General features: G+C 41.5%; 1 protein-coding gene across 4 annotated transcripts in view; it reads left to right on the forward strand.

Moving 5' to 3' along the window:
* CDC14A (cell division cycle 14A) overlaps positions 1–18,326 on the forward strand; it is a 191,020-nt gene that overhangs the window by 103,029 nt on the left and 69,665 nt on the right. For all 4 annotated transcript variants that reach the window (XM_037500698.2, XM_037500699.2, XM_037500697.2 and 1 more), the window contains 2 exons: positions 7,288–7,518; positions 14,105–14,243. In XM_037500698.2, the coding sequence (XP_037356595.1) occupies positions 7,288–7,518; positions 14,105–14,243 (370 nt within the window). The remainder of the gene's footprint in view (positions 1–7,287; positions 7,519–14,104; positions 14,244–18,326) is intronic.

Genomic DNA, 18,326 nt, shown 5'->3' on the forward strand with positions numbered 1-18,326 from the left:
TGGTCATAGAGCTGAATTATTAGTTCCCTAAGGGAACATACTTTGAAATCCCTACTCTAGATTTATTCTTCTTTCATCGTCATTATCACCACCACCATTTCTTCTAAAGTCTGCTGTAACTGTATGTTGTTATTCATGCATTTAACTTTGATCATATTTGTGTGCTTATCATTTCATCCTTATCACTTATCTACCAGAAAACTCTACCTGATTCACAGCCCTCTTCTGTGGATGGGTGATCCAGATCTAGAGAGTTAAGTTAGCACATTGGAGGCCTATATACTGAAGCCATATCTTACTCACAAATTTGCTGACTCTCTTTGCTCTAGACATTGATTGATTAACCTCTGTCAGGTTGGGTTGCTGGGAATAACAGGTTGACTGCCTGAGGAAACTGCTTCCTGATAATGAGATTGATTAAACCTACCTTTGGCCATCTGTGCTGAATGATCTGGTTCATGCCAGAAAATCTGCATAAGTGTATAGCTTCAGGGGTGGATTGCTGTTGGGTGTTCATTTTTGTGAAGTTGAAAGAATTTTACTACATGGGATGAAGGTATTTTATGAAATCTTCTTAAAAGAACATAGGAAGAGTGATTTTAAAAATCATTTAGAACATTTTATATTGTAAAACAAGAAAATGCAGACATGTCTGATAAAAAGCGTAAAATGACCTATAATTCTACCTATTCCCTAGATTTACCTGTTGGTGGTGGGATTGTTGGGGACTTAAATTTTCTTCCACTGGCTTTTCTGTATTTTTCACTTGCTCACATTCTTTGTCTCTCAATGTATGCTATATACATACACACATTTATAAAAATATTCCTTTTTTTTTGCAAGCATGAGCTCATAAGATAATTGCTATCTTACAGCAATTTTTTTCCACATTAATATCATAGACTCTTTCCATGGGAGTTAATATAGACTACCTTTAATTCCCCATCACTGTGTGTATATAATTCACAAACTGCCGTAATTTCATTCAGTCATTCATTTTTGAATGAACTCTAAGTTGTTTACAGTTTTGCACTTTTATTTTTTTTTTTAAAGATTTATTTATTTATGCATACAAGAGCTGGGGTACAGGCCAGAGATGTGGGGGGTGAGAGGACTCACCAGAGACAGAGTGGGAAACAACAGGCAGACTGACTGAAATACACTGCTGAGGGGAGCAGCAGGTGAGGCAGGAAAGGTCTACTGCGCCATGTGGGTTGCTCCCTGGCTGGCCGGGGATTGAACTCGTGCTGCAGAGGCTGCAGACTGCTTCATAGTGTGGTGCTTAATCCCTTGTGCCACCAGAGAGGCCCAGTTTTGCACTTTTAATAAACTTGTTGTTGGCCCACATGTACATACACTTTTTGCAAATCTAATTTCTTCTCAATTTTTAGAAGTAGAATCAGTAGATAAATTATTACTTTATGTGATAATTCTTAATTGTCAAAAATAAAGACTTCTTTCTGCCCCATGTTGCCGCTGAAATGATTATAGCCACTCTTTGCATCCATGCCAGGGATGGGCTACCCCTTTGGCACCTGCATCATCTATTTAATAATTAGGACCACCTACTGTAGAGTAGGTTTTAGTGTTTTTTGGAAGGGAAGACTGGAGGCTTCGAGGAGTGACCTCACCAGCCAGGTTCACACAGCCAGAAGGTGGCAGTTTGTGGATTCAACCATGCATTTTTTTTTTTTTTAATTTAAAATCTGTGGCTTTTAAAAAAATTTTTATTGTAGACTACATATTCATCATAAAAATGTAAGCAATATAGAGTAAAAGTTGCCTGTAATAATAGAATCTGGGAAAAACCCACTGTTCGGCTATTGCTCTACAGACACCTTTTTTTTCCCTATGCATATCTTGTATCCTCTCACATTGAGGAAAAGAAGGTCTAAAAGTTCTGCTTATTACCTGATAGACCTCATTGAAGGATATCATTGCTAAAAGACTGATCTTTTACTAGAGCCCCTATTTTAAGATCTGATTGTCACTAGAAGCTTCTTTGTAGTTTTTGTAAAGGGTATTAATGTAAATCCTTTTAGAACTTTGATAATTTTGTGATGGAATTAAATAATCCAATTTTGGATTATTTGATTATTAGCATATCAAATAATCTTGATTTGGTCTTTTTTCTTTCATTTTGAATTGAGAAGCCTTTGTGCTTTCTGTGAAGGCTGAAAGCCTTTTGAGGGGGAATTGTTAGTGGAAAAACTGAGATTTTTAAGGAATTAACAATCATTTAAATAGCTGTTGCTAGGATATGGCAAAGGTAGTCATATAATCTTGGCATCTGCACAGAATGCATTGTAAGTTTCTTAAGTGTGTGTTTGTGTCAACAAAGCAACTTGGATTTTCTTTGAGCCGCCTTGGATCATGTTGCTCAGGTTGTAGGGAAGAACCCTCTATTTTTTAGTAAATAATTTTGAATTCGTAAATGAATAATACAAACACATAATGAAACAGAAATTTGGATTTCAAATTTTCCAAAAAAAAATTCTCAAGTGGCAATAGTCTTATTTCTGTTTTTAAAAAAAGCACACAGGACAACTGGAGACAGTGAGTTCCAGCAATTTAAAGCGTCAGCCTGATCACTTAATGAGAAAAGCTAAATGGGAAGAGCTGGAGCAGGTTGAAGCCCGTTCTACCTCTGGCTCCTGAAACCCTCTGAGCACAGTTTCCAAACTGTGTCAAACAGAGAAAATAAGATGCATATTGCAGGCATGTGGTGAGGACTAGAGATAACATAATTATTTATCTTGCATAGTATCAGGCACATAATAGGTGCTTATTAATTAACAGATCTTCTGATAACATTATATCATTAGAGAGCTTAACAAACATTACATTGCTTCCTACATTTTCCTCTTTTGAAGTTTTTACTTTTAATGATGACAGGTGGGCTAGTCATTTGACTCTGCTCTTCTTTAATTTCCTAACTATATTTTTTAAAGATTTTATTTATTTTACATGGAAGAACGGGGTAGAGGCCAGAAGTGTGGGGGTGGTGGTGAAAGGATTCACCAGAGACAGGGTGGGGAGCAGAACAGGCAGATTGGCTGAAATACACTGCTGAGAGGAGCAGCGGGCAAGTCAGGAGAGGACTGCTGCACCATGTGGGTAGCTCCCTGGCTGGGGATCAAACTTGTGCTGCAGTGGCTGGCGATAGCTTGATAAAGCTGTGTCTTAACCCCTGCACCACCAGGGAGGCCCAGTTAACTTTAAACGAGGCACTGGGAAGAGATGATTTTAAAATCTCTCCGAGCTCTAATACTGTGTTTGGACAACTCCTGGGTTCCACCTTTGCTTTACTGGTGCCAGGGCACCATCTAGTGGCCAGATGGAGTAGGGTTGGGTGAATGCTGTCAGCTACGCGTGGGCTCTTATCAAGATCATCCAAAAGTGTCCATAATGCCTTTTTTTTTTTTTAAAGATTTATTTATTTATTTATACAAGCACTGGGTACAGTCAGAAGCGCGGGAGGGTGAGAAAATTCACGTTCAGAGGCCATAGGAGATCGTCATTGTTTGTTGGTTATAATGCATTTGAAATATTTTGAGAATTTTAAAGAAACCCGTTGACCAACTCCAGGAGGTGCATCCCCTAATACTCACATAGTGTTCTCTTATTTGGCCACCTAACTAATAGAATCAGACTGAATATTACTTGAAATCAGCCCCAACACAGGCCCTAGAATCTGACTGCAAGGACTTAAGTGCTGGCTCCATTCTCTGACCAGCTGCATGTGCCTGGGGCTAGTTCCCCTTTCCGTGGATCAGTAGATTATCCACATAGAAGCACTTAGTTTAGTATTGGCAGATAATAAATGCTCAATAAATATTAAGTGCAATTATTATCATCATTATTATTATTTCTATGTCCTGATACAATATTTGGATCATTCTGTCTAGTAGTCTTTCCTTAAAGTTATGCATTTGGTTTAGGTATACCAATTAGAATGCCATTTACTCCTGATGGAAATTCGTCTATGGAAAGAGAGGTTCTTGAAACCTTGGTGGAGGGGAGGAAACAGATGCCATGCCAGCCATCATGCTGGCTGACAGAGGCCACCCAAGAGGTGCCAGGTGTGCAGGCACTCAGGGGTAGAAGAGCTCATCAGCTTTCTCACCTATGAAGTCCTACACGAGCTTCTCCTCCTTCCTCACATGACAGAACAGCCCATGTCCCTCACTCCCACCACCGTGCTTTCTTCCTCTAGGTTGTAAAGATGTTGCTTGGAAATAATTTGAGCAAATAAACCAATTAGGAAAACATGTAGTTTTTCCAAGTAGAAGAAGCATCCATTTTCTTTAAACATGTGTGTAAGATACTGTTTCTACACAGAAGATGGTAAATAAGCTCTGTGTTGTCTGATTGAAAGCAGCGCAGCCCCTGGAGACTGAGCCTTCAGGTGGTGCATTGGTCAGGCCTGCCTTCTGGTTGTGTGTCCACTCCTGGGTGACCGTGGCTAAGTGTGCTAGTTAGGACTCAGGGTTGCTGGTAGTGTAACCAACTCTGGCAAATTAAAACGAAAAGGCATTTATTGCAATTATGTCAGGTAGCTCCAGTCTTCAGGGAAAAAATGGAGAACAAGGCTTAGAAAATGAACAGTAAAAAAGAAAATGAACAGGATCTGGGTCCTCCCTGGTGGCACAGGTGTTAAAGTCTCAGCACTAGCAGACTATTGCCAGCCACTCCTGGCCAGGGAGCTACCCACATGGCATAGCAGACCTCTCCTGTCTCTCCCACTGCTCCCCTAGCAGTTTATTTCAGTAGACCTATCTATTCTGCTCCCCACTCTGTCACTGGTGAATCCTCTCACCCCTCCCACCCCGTACCCAGTTCTTGTATGCATAAATAAGTAAAATGAATATTAAAAAAGAAGAAGAAAATGAACAGGATCCAAGGCTGACAATGTATCAGCAGGATATGGGCAGGGAAGTGAAAACCACATTATTTCAAAAGAGAATGTAATACAAGGTGTTTGTTCTAAGGAAGCTAAAAAGTAAAAGAACAACACAGAAGCCTGAATATTTTGGAGAAAATAGTTACTGCCTTTCAGGCTGGAAATGGGTTGCCAGAGCCTGGATCCCTAAGTGGAGAGCCACACGCTGGCCTTTGCCTTTCGGGGCTGGGAAAGGAGACAGTGAGGTGCTCAGGGAAGCTTTGTGCTGGGGGTGTCAAACTAATTAGGGGCCCCTGGCTGCTCCTGTCTCCTACTGCTGGACCATGCTGGCTCCTGTATTGGGGAGAAATGTCAGGGTGTCGCGGGACGTGTGGGGGTGAAAGAATTCACCAGAGACAGAGTCAGTAACAGAAAAGCTGGATTTATTGAAATAAACTATTAAGAGACATCCTGCAGGGGGGGAGGCGGGAGAGGGAGCAGAGGGAGGGAGGGAGGAGCACAGGGGACTGAGGTGATGGGGCACGGGTGCCTTGGTGAAGGAAATTCTATGGGGACTCCACCTGAGGGGGTGGGGGAAGCAAATATTGTTTAAACATGAACAATGATGTAAAAAGTAAAAAAATTAATATTTAAAAAAAAACACAAAGTAAAACAAAACAAAAAAAAAGAGGCGCAGTGGGCGAGATGGCAGAAGGCTGCACCGGAAGGGGGATTTAGGGCTCACATCCATGCTGTGTTTTTGTGGGCTTTCTAACTTGGGGTGGCAGTGTACACCAGTTATCTGCTGGGATGTCTGGTCTCAGGTGCTGGCCTTGACACAGAAACATGTCCTGGCCCTGCTTCTGGCTGGCTTTTCTGCTCATAGGGTCAGTCTTACTATTTTTTTTTTAAACTAATTTTTTTTTAAAAAAAGATTTATTTATTTATTTACACAAGCACTGGGTACAGTCAGAAGTGCGGGAGGGTGAGAGAATTCACCAGAGCCAGAGCGGGGAGCAGAACAGCCAGACTGATGAAATACACTGCTGCGGGAGCAGCGGGCGGCAGGAGAGGTCTGCGCGCCATGTGGGACCCTCCTCTGGTGGCTGGGGATCGAACCGGCGCTGCAGAGGCTGTGGGCAGGTTCGCAACCCAGCGCTCAACTGCTGCGCCACCAGGGAGGCCCTCATAGGGTCAGTCGTAAGACTTTGTCCCCAAGACAACCAATCCATTCTCTTACTCTTTAATTGTCCCAAACCTGTCTCCTAGGTAAGGAGTGGGGTAGCTTAGTTTTAAACTTTATCAAATTGTACCCCAAGAGATCCTTCTTCCCACCCCCCACCCCCCAGCCTCCAATTGCAATTTTAGAACCCCCAGGAAACCAGCTGGAAAGGTCATATGGGAAATGTAATTAGTAGACCCTGGCCCCAGCAGCACAGAGCAAGGTATCAGGAGGACTGACTGGCAACTGAGAACATCAGAAATGACCAGCCCAGCCCACTCAGGCTTCAAGGCAGTAGGACATGCAGCTGCTGAAATTGCATAGCTGTGGCCCTGAGTGAGCTACAGATGTGGTGCACCTCCAGAGGGGCTGAGAAATTAGTGCCCTTAACCCTGGGGGCTGCCTGGTAAGGTCGCAATGGCTGAAGCCCCCAGTCGCCCCCTGTGGATGCTAAGTCTGGGTCATTTGTCTCTAACCTCACTGACCTTGCAGTTCTCTGGAATTAGTCATGTTGGTGACTCCACTCAAAATAGGAGGGGGTGTAGAGGCTGACCACGTGTTTACCCCCAACAGAAAACATCTACAAAAACAATTCCTCAGCCTCTTTTAGTTTCTCAATCTGCTGGATGGTGTTAGCTGTTCTTATCTGAGAAGGTTGTTTGAGAATGAAAAGAAATGATATGCAATTGTGATTTGCAAGGGGTAGGTGCTTAATCTGAATAACCATTCATCTCTTTTGTGAGGCGATTGCACTATGGGTTAAAACTATACATCTGGCAAAAAGCTTTAATTGTAGCTGAAAGGTGGTCTTAAGTGGAATGAAAAGCACAAAGAACGGTTCCAGGCTTGCTGTGCACATTCAAATGCTTCAAGGTTGCCTTTGTTGGGGCTGGAAAGGAGTGTGTTAAATCCTGGGGGTTGAAGCTTTGAGTGTTCACAGGCGTTTCCCAATGCCTGCAGAAGTTTCTCCCTTCCTTTGGGTCTCTCCTCTCAACCCCTTCTTTCTGTCTTTCCAGTTGTTCAGACTACTGCTTATAGGATCCCTCCCAGCTCTGCTCCCTCATGACATGCACTTTCCTTCTAAACTCACTCGAGGTTTATAAACTTCATTGTGGAGGGTTTTCCAGTCTGAGTTACTTGAGATAAAATTCGTGCCTTTGCTCACAGTATCTTTTCCCCTTAGGTTACCCTCTTCACGCCCCTGAAGCCTACTTTCCTTATTTCAAAAAGCACAACATCACTGCAATCGTGAGGCTGAACAAGAAGATCTACGAGGCCAAGCGCTTCACGGACGCCGGCTTCGAGCACTACGACCTCTTCTTCATCGATGGCAGCACCCCCAGTGACAACATCGTGCGGCGGTTCCTCAACATCTGCGAGAACACGGAGGGGGCAATCGCCGTCCACTGCAAAGGTGTGCAGACCTCGGAAGGCACCGGGCAGCAGGCTGCAAAACAAAACCTCTCAGGCCTTAAAAAAACGAGGTTTAGTTATTTCTAAAAACTGGAACAGAATCTCATTTAAATTCACCTGAGTGGGGAGCAGAACAGGCAGAGGGACTGAAATACACTGCTGAGGGGAGCAGCAGGCAAGTCAGGAGAGGTCTGCTGTGCCACGTGGGTAGCTCCCTGGCTGGGGATCGAACTCATGCTGTTGCAGAAATAAATTCTAGCCTTTTACCCAGGCAGGGGAAGAACAAGTGGTACTTCAGGAGTGGTGAGGTCAGGAAAGCTTTATTACTCATGCATGAGGTCTCAGACCTGGGTAGTCCCATAAGGTCTGAGCCCTGGTCTAGAGACAAAGAGTTTCTTTTATACTCAACCACTTTACATTGATAAAGCTGGTTAGTTAGCATACAAATTCTTGACACAGGAAAAGCGGATGGATATAGATCTTCCAGGATGGCCTGGGAGATCAGTCATCCTAGCAGGCTGCCAGACCTTGTTTAGATGTGCTTATTAAGGAAGCAAGCTTATTATTTACTTTACATTTCCAGGTCTATGACTCTTTAACAGGGAAAGATTTTCTTAGCAGTTCCCTTTCAATGCTGCAGTGGCTGCAGATATCTTCTTCATAGGTTGCGTCTTCACGGCTTGCGCCACCAGGGAGGGTCCCCTACTTTCTAAAGAAAGGCCTGTGGATGTGGAGAGTGGGTGGTGCTGAGACCTTCTGGAGGAGGCAGTTTTTCTGGTCTCACAAGGTCACCTCGCTGACCATAGGGCCACATGTGGGAGTAATCACAGCAGCTGCACCAGTATGCTCGCCCCAGTACCTTTAGTTCAGAACAGTTGTCAAGAGGCAAGGGTTGCTAATTTCCCATTTCTCCTTGTTCTCCAGAATTGCCCAGTTCCTCTCCATCTTCTTCCATCCACTGATACTCAGTACTCCCGTTTTTACTGATACTCAGTACTCCCTTTCACCCAGCTACCTGTCTCCCACTTCACCCTGTGACCCTCCTGCTCCCTCCTAGACCTTTGCATCGTGGAACATGCAAGCCAGCTCCCTGCCATGTCTTTCTGCCTTTTGCTAGGGGATGGTGGCATCCTGCAGTCATGGCAGTTTGCTCTCCCAGATGTGTTTGAGTGTCTTTGAGGTTGCTGAAAGAGTGGTGATGTAAATGAACCTCTGACCTCTGCGTGACTACTTGGGGGCAGGGGTCATTGAGATAATAGGCATAGGACTGCCAGAGCTTAGCAAATAAAAACACAGGCTGCTTGGTTAAATTTCAATTATAGATGAGCATTAGATACTTTTTAGTAGGATTGTCACAATTATTGCACAGAACATGCATTCTCTATTTTATCTGGCAAACTTTTTGCCAGCTACTGAGAAAATAGGAAATGACATTTGCTCCAAGCCTACTTGTCAGAGTTTGGGGGACCCCAGATTTTGTTTTAGGTTGTTCCAGCACAGTGGTCTTTGATTTTACTGATGAGAAATCAGTCAGCCTCACATGCAATTTTTCATAACGCCACTTGGTGGTGCTGTTCACACGGTTTTGAGTCTGGGAACCTGTTTCTGCTGCGTTTTATGCTAATTGTCTAGTAGGTGTTGGGGATTGTGCTGTTCTTTCCAAGTGCCTAACGATGCTGTAACTGACTTATTCAGACAAGCATGGCTTTCGTTCTGACAGGTATTAAAACACCCTTTTCTAGGCCCTTGTTTCTATGTTTAAGATTTGAGTAGGTGGAGGTACTTGGCTGAACACGTGAGCAGCAAGGGGAAGCTGCGTTTTGTGGGAGACCCTGACGGATGGAAGGGAGCTGCACGTGGCCCCTGCTTTATAGAGGCTCCTTTAGGTCAGGATCCCTGCGGGCGGGTTGGGGCCTGCTTGCCAGGGACTTTCTCTCTGCCTCCCAGGTGGAGCTGTTAGAAGGTGCCTTTTGTTCTCTTGATTATAGACTGTGCTTTCAGTGCTGATAGGGTCAGGTTAGGGTGGCAGGTTGCTGGCTTGCGGTCGGTATGATCCATCAGCTCTTTTTCCATCCTATTTGGTTAGCGATAACCCAGGCCCCAGAAAAAGTCATAGCTTTCAATTAACAGTGGAATTTGAGAGCTAATGGGCACGTGCAACTACTGATGTTTAGTAGGAGATATTCACAAGCTCTTTCAAAGTTTTTGTGTGTCATAAAATCAGTATTTTTCCTGGCTTTATTTCCCAGGCAACTAGTTTTGTGACTACCAAACCATGTCGTTTCTATGGGCTACATCTTAGGGCTACATCTTAGGACAAATTTTAGGGCGAAGAAATGCAAAACCTTCATTAAAACTTAGCATCGCTGTCTGTAGCATTCCACACCTTACAAAGATTGTGAAATTAAACTCTCTGGTGTTCAACATTCTTGTTACAGGTATTCACTTTATTATATCTTTGATCTGTGCATGATCTATAATGATATACACACACAAATCTAAAGTAGAAATAGATATTACATCCCTATATTGCAGTTTAAAAATAATTTTATTTAAAATCAGAACCTTTAGCATTGAGTTTAATTCTTAAAAGGAAGGTCATATTAGCTTGTGATGACATCTTTTTGAAGGTTCTTCCATTTGTACACACATGTAGGATTCTTTTATAAGGGTTACACCTTTGAATTAATTACATCTGTATTGCTTTTAATAGCATACTTACCTACTATAGGCCTATTAATTATTTCGACATCTGCCCTAATTAAGTCAGCTAATTTTACAGGAAGTCAAGCAGCAGCGAGCATTTTAATTGAACTGTAAGGAGCAGGGAGAGAGACTCTTATCCAATGTCAAATGAACTTTGGGAGCTGCTGGAAGGAGAATGAATATGTCAGGCCTCAACATAAAGTACTATATATAGAGACAAACTAGGAACTAATTTCCTGGGAAATGTGTGAAATCTTACAATGATTCAATATCTGTACTTTTACCTTCTAGTTGATAAAAGGGATGGCTCTGAGGTCGTGAAATTTTCTAGTACCAATGATAGTTCAGAGAAGGGCAACCTGGTGATGGTGGTCTGTGCTTGTTGAAGTTCGAGAGAGATTTCAGAAAACGCCTGGGAAGGTAGGGCAATGGGCGCTTCACCAGGTATAAATAGCACACTTTTCAACATCTTCGCTCCTCGTGCCAGGAGCCCTTTCATTATGAATGCTTTAAAAAATTTGTTCAAGTTTTTACGGAAACTTAGTGAAATGTTCCTATTCTGTTGAATTGTGGTGAGCGCTGCTAACTATTGAGTGCTAAGTAGGTTCTTTTTATAGATCTAAATTATAGACTCTTTTTTAAAAAGGGGGAAGCAACTTTAGTTGGAGAGAAATTTGAAAAATTCTGCACCTTTTTTTTTTTTTTTTGGTGTTGAACGTGTGCGAATAGGAAGCAGCCAGCCCCTTGCATATCCAAGGGGCCCTTGTCTCCATAAAGGACAGAGACCCAGGTTAGTGACTTGAGGGAGAGACTCTGGAAAGGAAGCAGTTGTGTTGTGTTGACGTGATTACCTGCCTTCTTGTCAGTGGGTCAGTGGCCAGGGCTTCACCAACTCTGTAGGAACAGAAAGACAAAAGACTCTTAACTCTTGTGTTAAAGGGAGAGCCCCGCTGAGACCATATTAAGCTTCACTCTTTTCTAAAGAATGTGGATGTTTTATCTTGGGCAGAAAGGTAATTCAGATGAAAATAGCTCCCTCCCTGCCATCTAATAAAAATCCCTCATCTGATAACACAGTGCATTAGTGCAATATTGTCTCCCAGGAGGAAGATTGTTTTTTAGGGTGTCAAGAAAACTCTTTTTTCTGTACAAAGCACAGATTTACACATCTACATAAAGAGAGAGGCATTGTCTCGGTGGCAGTAAAATTGCATGGAGGAGGATTCAGAAAAAATGTCTGAAAAGATTCTTCGGGGGCAATACTGAAATCAAGGTTGAGAATAAATTAGAATTTTCTGTTTGGGACACACCTTTTTCACACTTATGAAACTAAGAGGGACCTTGAAAAGAATTGCATGTCATGGTTTGATTTTTCTTACTTGGTGGAACTTGAATAACAGCGTATTTCCCAGCATTTGACGACATGCTGGTGTCTTAACATTTGCTGAAATACTGTGTATTTCCATGTGCTGGGGAGATTAGAAAAGATTGATTTTATTTTGACTAGGAAACAGTGCTGAAAGGATCCCTGAATGGGGGGCGGGGGGGGGTGTTCATAAACATCAAAAGTGAAACTTCCAAAATTCCCCTTTCCTTTTCTGACTGAATGTTTTCACTGATAAAATGGACATTGTGCCAGTATTCCAGGTCAGAAATTCAGTCGTCTGTCACCTAATTCAACTCTTCTCTTTATTTCTTCTTTGTACCCCGTCCAAGCCCCTTTGAACCAGGCTTGCCTCCTGCCCTAGTTCTGAGCTTTTCTCTCTGGCTCCTGTTCTTTCAGCCCTTATACCACCAGCCCTTATACCACCGCCGGATCCAGCAGTTATCTCACTTTCTTGCCTCCAAAATATTTGGCAGTGTCATCTTGCCCTTTCCTCTGATTAAAGAAAAAAAGTAGATTTTTGCCTGATAGCACTTGTACGTTTGCTAGCTGTTTATAATATCATAAATTCCAGAATCCTCATTAAGCATGGACTTGTGTTCATCAAACCATCATCTGCATACACCAAAGACTGATGACATGTGGGCAGAGGTGTCACTTAACCAGTGCCCAGAGCTTGTATCTGATTTTGGGGATAAATATCCTCATGATAGGTCAACAGTCCTTTGTCTTGGCCAAGTATTTCTCCACTTGACTCCACGCATCCTTCCATCGGGTCCTTTACACCCATCTGACTTATTTTCTACTCTAGCATGTTCTTCAGCCAGACTTGCACTTAGCCGGCCCCTTATTGAAAATGCTCAGTGACCTTTCTGCTATTCGGGTCGGCTAAAGTCCTTATCAGTGACATATTTGTTAAGACAACAACAGCTCACAGTCCCTCCTCTTTTCTCTAAGACATTAGTTTTAGTTAAATTCAATATCTGTGCTTATTGCTTCCTGGCTAATATTCTTGTACATATATATATACATGTATGTAATTCTGCATATATAATATACATATATCCCTGTGCATATAGCTATATATACATATATGTATTTAAAATATTGTCTAAAATTTAAAGTCCTGCCAATATTTATTTTTCTGACTAGAAGAAAAAAATGCAATAATTTGTGAAAACACTTTGAAGAATTCAGAGTTCACAATAATAAACAACACTTCTTTGAAAATCATTTCTAATTATAATCTCTGTCTTATACAGTAGAGATTGGGTTCAACATAAAGAAAATATACTGATACCCAAATTATTTTATCTCATTAAATTTTTTTAGATTTACTATGTTTATTTTTTGATTTAATTGCGGTCACATTGGTTTACAACACTTTATGATTAGGGGAATCAGTTCACACATCCTCAGGTGCATGTCCCCACACCACACCCACCACCAGAACACCCTTAGCCCTTCACCAGTGACTGTTGGGCCTCCTCTTTCTTCTCACCTTCACCCCCCGCTCCTCTTCTAGTAGCCTCAATTCTGTAGCCATATTTCTAGGGTATGTTTCATTTAGTTGTGTGAGTTTCTTTTGTTTTGATGGAACTTTTTTTATAAAATGAAAGAGCTCCGGGGAATGAAGTTTGTTTGCTTGGTTCTTTCTCAGTGACCTGAGAGCTCTTTCGAGGGGACAGTGTCTGCTTTGTCATTGTGACCCCAGCTCCTGGCACGGTACCTGGTGGGTGGTAGGTGTGCCATCAATTGTTTAATGACTGATAGAGCAAATAATGAATCTGTGGTCTCTGAATGTGTTGAACAGAAGTTAGGATGTCCACCTTACAGAAAGAATATTGAACCAAGTGCAGGTTAGTAGTAGATGGGGCTTGATGATAACCAGGGTGTCTTCTAGCTTTGATTCTATGCTTCCTTAGACTAAAATAATTTGGGTGTCTTCTAGGTTTGATTCTATGCTTCCATATATTAAAATAATTCTTAAAACCCTAAATATTTACATAGTTAAAAATGACCTTCATAATAATGTTAATAAAATCAGTTAGTCTGATGACATGTGTATCACAGACAAATATTAACGATAGATTCATCTCACCTGGGATGGGGGGTTGGGGCCAAGGACAGGGAGCATGTGACATTTGACAGGTAATAAATAGTTTGCAAGGTCTTGTCAGGGAAGCAGCATTGCTTTACCTGTATCCACAAAGACAGTCATTTCCAAAGGTCCTGGGGGTTGAACTTGATGTTTTCAAGACCCTTGTTCTGATTTTTATATTTTCTCATCTGTGTTTATTTTAATCCTATGATCTATTTTAAACAGATTTCTTGAGGTAGAATGATCTTGTAGCCCCACATCATATAAAAAGCTTTACATTATTATGTAGACTTAAAATTCTTTCCTTTTACTTGAAACCACTGCAATTTTTGATTTCAGTGTTTTTGTGGATGCATTAGCTATATTTTGCATTTCTTGTCTGTTTCTCTTTTCCAGCTGGTCTTGGAAGAACAGGGACGTTGATAGCTTGTTACGTCATGAAACACTACAGGTTTACACATGCGGAAATCATTGCTTGGATCAGAATATGCCGGCCAGGGTCCATCATAGGACCTCAGCAGCACTTCCTGGAGGAGTAAGTATATCATCTCCCATGATCTCGTTACATCCTTGTTCCTGCTCATTTCTGCCTCTTGTTCCCGTAGTTGTGGACTCTCTCAAGCCCGTGGTTATAAAATGACTCCATTGTTATAAAAGTCTGTGCCTCAAATGGATTATTGTTGATTTGACAGCTAATGCATTCTAACTTCCTACCTTTTATATCTCTTAGATCAGGTGAGAGTGAGAAGAAAATCACAGAGCCTTCTCTGCCTACCTTTTTCCTGTCATTTTCTATGTGTGATCTGGCTGCAGTGCAATTTTCTTATGTCATCCTACTTGGCACTTTCTTCATTCTTCCTTTTGTTTGCATGTCTAAAAGCAGAATGAGAAAAAAACACAACTAAGGTCAGTAAGTGATTTCAGTGACATTGCTGTTCTCTTGAGCACTAACTAATGTAGCTGTAATTTGTGTTACCAAAGAAGAGAAATGAAAACTGGGTTATAGTCCTGGCCCTGCCACAAACTAGCTTCATAACTATTTAGGAGAACATCTCTCACTTCATTCATCCATTCATTCATTCATTCACATACTCATTCATTAACTTTTTTGTCAAACCCCAGCTCAGAAGGTGGAGAGATTTAACCTGTAAGGACACAGCCCATTTGGGTTTCCTCTTAAAATTTCAGAAATTGACATCGGTTGACCCACTTATAAAATAGGGAGATGAAATTTAGCATTAGCTGGTTTAGGTCCAGCTCTAGAATGTTATTAATGATATCTGATACTGACAGTTCTTTTTTCTTTCTTTCTTTTTAGGCTGGGATGTCTTCTGAATAGCATTCTTTTCCATATAACTAGTTCATTTCCCACTTAACTCATTTTATTTTGGTGACAAACAAATGATCATGAATTTTACAAATGGTTAAAAGGATTTGAGTCTGCTGAGGGATTTTAGTTGCCAATCCCAGAGAGAATAACTGATAAAAACAAGTGCTGAAAAATGTGCAGTTACGCCTTAGCTTAAAAGAACGAGGCAGCTATACAAAGAACGAGGCAGCTATACAATGAATACACAAGGAAAAAAACTCTTGAGAACAGATCATTAAGAAGACAGAAGTTCCTAGGTTTCTACCCTATGAGATACAAATTATTCTGTTGTTTAGGGCTTTATTCTTCCATCAGCTGCTGCTTCTCTCGCATTATGAGTGCACAGAGCTTGGAGCTTTTGTGCTCTGCGTCTGCCAGGTGCTTGTTGTACTGTTTGCTTACTGAAGTTGAATAAATGGCCTTAGGATTAGAAAACAAACAAAAAGCCCAACACTCCTAAATCTGGTTCTTTATTTTTCTTTTTTATGGAATTGACATTGGTTGACAGCACTGTATGTGAGCTAGTGGGTAGAATCATACCATCCAGTTGTATCAAGCCTAGTTCTTTGAGCTATTTAATCAACCTCTTAAAACCATTGTTTGGAAGATTGTTGTGCATCAGGTATCTGCTGAACGCTTACCTTACCCATGGCAGTCTGCTAGGTGTAGCTCATGTGGTGGGAAGCTACAGCTGAGAATATCACCGTTCACCTCTTCAAAGTAGTGGGTTATAGGCTGACCTGTTTTATGCCTCTGAGTGGCACCAGAGGTGGCATTTTGCTTTATATGACTGTCTATGCTTCCTTTAGTTCTCTGCTGTTCCTTTCATTTTTTTCCCTTTCCAACTCTGTGTCTTGAGTAGCCCCACAGCAGAAGACATTGCTTAGTAAGTTGGTGACGCTCATTTGCTCAATGGCTATGTGTTAGGTGTGCACTCCTAACAAAGGACTCATGGTCCTGGGGATACTGCCATTAACAGGACACACAAGGTCCTGTCTCTCCAGGGTGCTGATATTCCTAATGAAAGCAGTCAGCAATAAACAAGCAAGTGTGTAAGTCGATCTTCGAGATGATTTCTGATGGTGGTGTGATGGGGCACAAGTGATGTCGGGACAGGCTCTTTGGATTGAGTACTCCAGACAGTCTTCTTTGCAGCGAGCTCTGACCTTGAAGATGAGGAGGAGCCATTGCTGCTGAAGTCTGAACTGTGTCCCCAGCAGTGGGCCCCCAAAGGTCCTGAGATGGGGAACACGTTTACCATTTTTTTGTTCAAGCTTACCATTTTTGGAGCTCAGGAAGAAGGGGAGTATGGCTGGAATATAAGGAGCTGGGAGTGGGTGGTTTGAGAGGTAGGCTCAGTGAGTGTTCGCAAAGTGAGCAAACCCATGTAAACCACCTTCAGGATTAGGAAATAGAACATTTCCCAGCATGCAGCTGAGTCCCTGGGTCCCTTCATTCTCTCTCCAGCAACTCTGCCCAAGTAACCCCTGTTCTTACTTCTAACACCGTAGATGAATTGTGCCTGAGCTTAAACCTAATAGAAACAGAAGCAAGAAGTGTGCAAGCTTTCCTTTTACTCAACATTATCTTTATTTTCCCATGTGGTGATAGCATGTACATTTTCCCTGCTATGTAACATTCCATTGTTTGAACATACAATATTTTGGTTCTTTTACTGATGGATATTTAGGTTGTTTCCAGTTTTTGGTTATTTCATATCTTTTGACAAAGTTATCTGTTAGATAAATAGCTATGAGTGGAAAATTCGACTGTCAGGGGTATTGCTAGAGAACTTTGCAGAGAACCCAGGGGCAGTGGGTGGGGTTCCAGTTTCTTTACACACTAATACTTGGTGGTCTTAGTTTTTTAAATTTGAGTCATTATATTTTTGTTTGTGGTGGTAATTTGCTTTGTAGTTTTCATTTGCTTTTCCCTGATGACTCGTGAGGTTGAATGTCTTTTCATGTATTTCTATATATGTACACACACACAGGCCACTTGTATATTCTCTTTTATGAAATATCTTTTTCTGTCTCTTACCTGCCTTTCCATCAAAGAGTCTAAAAAGACTCTTTGCCTTTTTTTTGTTGAATTGTAGGTGTCTAGATAATTCTATGTACAAGAATAGTATCTATTCTGTGTAATGCAGATGTATCTCCACTCTCATATGTATATGTTCTAGGTAAGTCCTTTGTCTGATGAATGGTTTGCAAATATTTTCTCTTGGTCTATAACTTGTCTTTTTATCCTCTTTTTTTTTTCAAAAAGATTTATTTATTTATTTATTTATTTATTTATTTATTTATTTATTTATTTATTTATACAAGCACTGGGTATAGTCAGAAGCGTTGGAGGGTGAGAGAATTCACCAGAGCCAGAGAGGAGAACAGAACAGGCAGAGTGACGAAGTACACTGCTGAGGGGAGCAGCGGGCGGCAGGAGAGGTCTGCGCGCCATGTGGGACCCTCCTCCGGTGGCCGGGAAGCAGCTGGGGATCGAACCGGCGCTGCAGAGGCTGCGGGCAGCTTCGCAACCCAGCGCTCAACCGCTGCACCACCGGGGAGGCCCTTTTTATCCTCTTAATAGAGTGTTTTACAGAACAAAAGTGTTAAAATTTGGTGAAGTCCAACTTACAATTTTCCTCTTTCTAAGATAACACATTTAATATCAGTTGTAAGAACTCTGTTGAGTCCTAGAGCCCTGTGATTTGATAGTTTTTTCCCTAAAAGATGTATAGTTATATGTTTACATTAAGTCTGTGATTCATTTTGAGTTAATATTTGTATGAAGTATGAAATTTAGCTCAAGATTCATTTTTTCCACCTATGGATGTCCGGTTGCTCCAGCATCAGTTCTGCAGGCAATCATGTCTTCTTCAGACAGGACGGTTTTATTTCCTTTCCAATCTGTGTGTTTTTTCTTTTTCTTCCCTGGTTGCCCAGGCTAGTACTTCCAGCACTACAATAAATAAGAGTGGTGAGAACAAACACCTCTACCTTGTTCCAAGCTTGGGAGGGGAGGCTTTCATGCTTTCACGCATTCACTGTTAAGTATATAGTGTTAGTTGGAGGTTTGCTATAGATGTATCAGGTTGATGAAGTTCCCCTTATTTTCCTAAGGTTTTTTTGTTTTTTGTTTTTAGGATGGGTGTTGAGTTTTGTCAAATGCTTTTTTTTTTTTTTTTTGTATCAATGTTCTTTTTTAGCCTCTTAATATGGTGATTTATTGACTAAAAAATATCATTGAATG

This window comes from Talpa occidentalis, unplaced genomic scaffold, assembly GCF_014898055.3.
Source record: "Talpa occidentalis isolate TD23 unplaced genomic scaffold, MPIMG_talOcc4v2.1 talOcc4.9, whole genome shotgun sequence".
Classification (NCBI taxonomy): domain Eukaryota; kingdom Metazoa; phylum Chordata; class Mammalia; order Eulipotyphla; family Talpidae; genus Talpa; species Talpa occidentalis.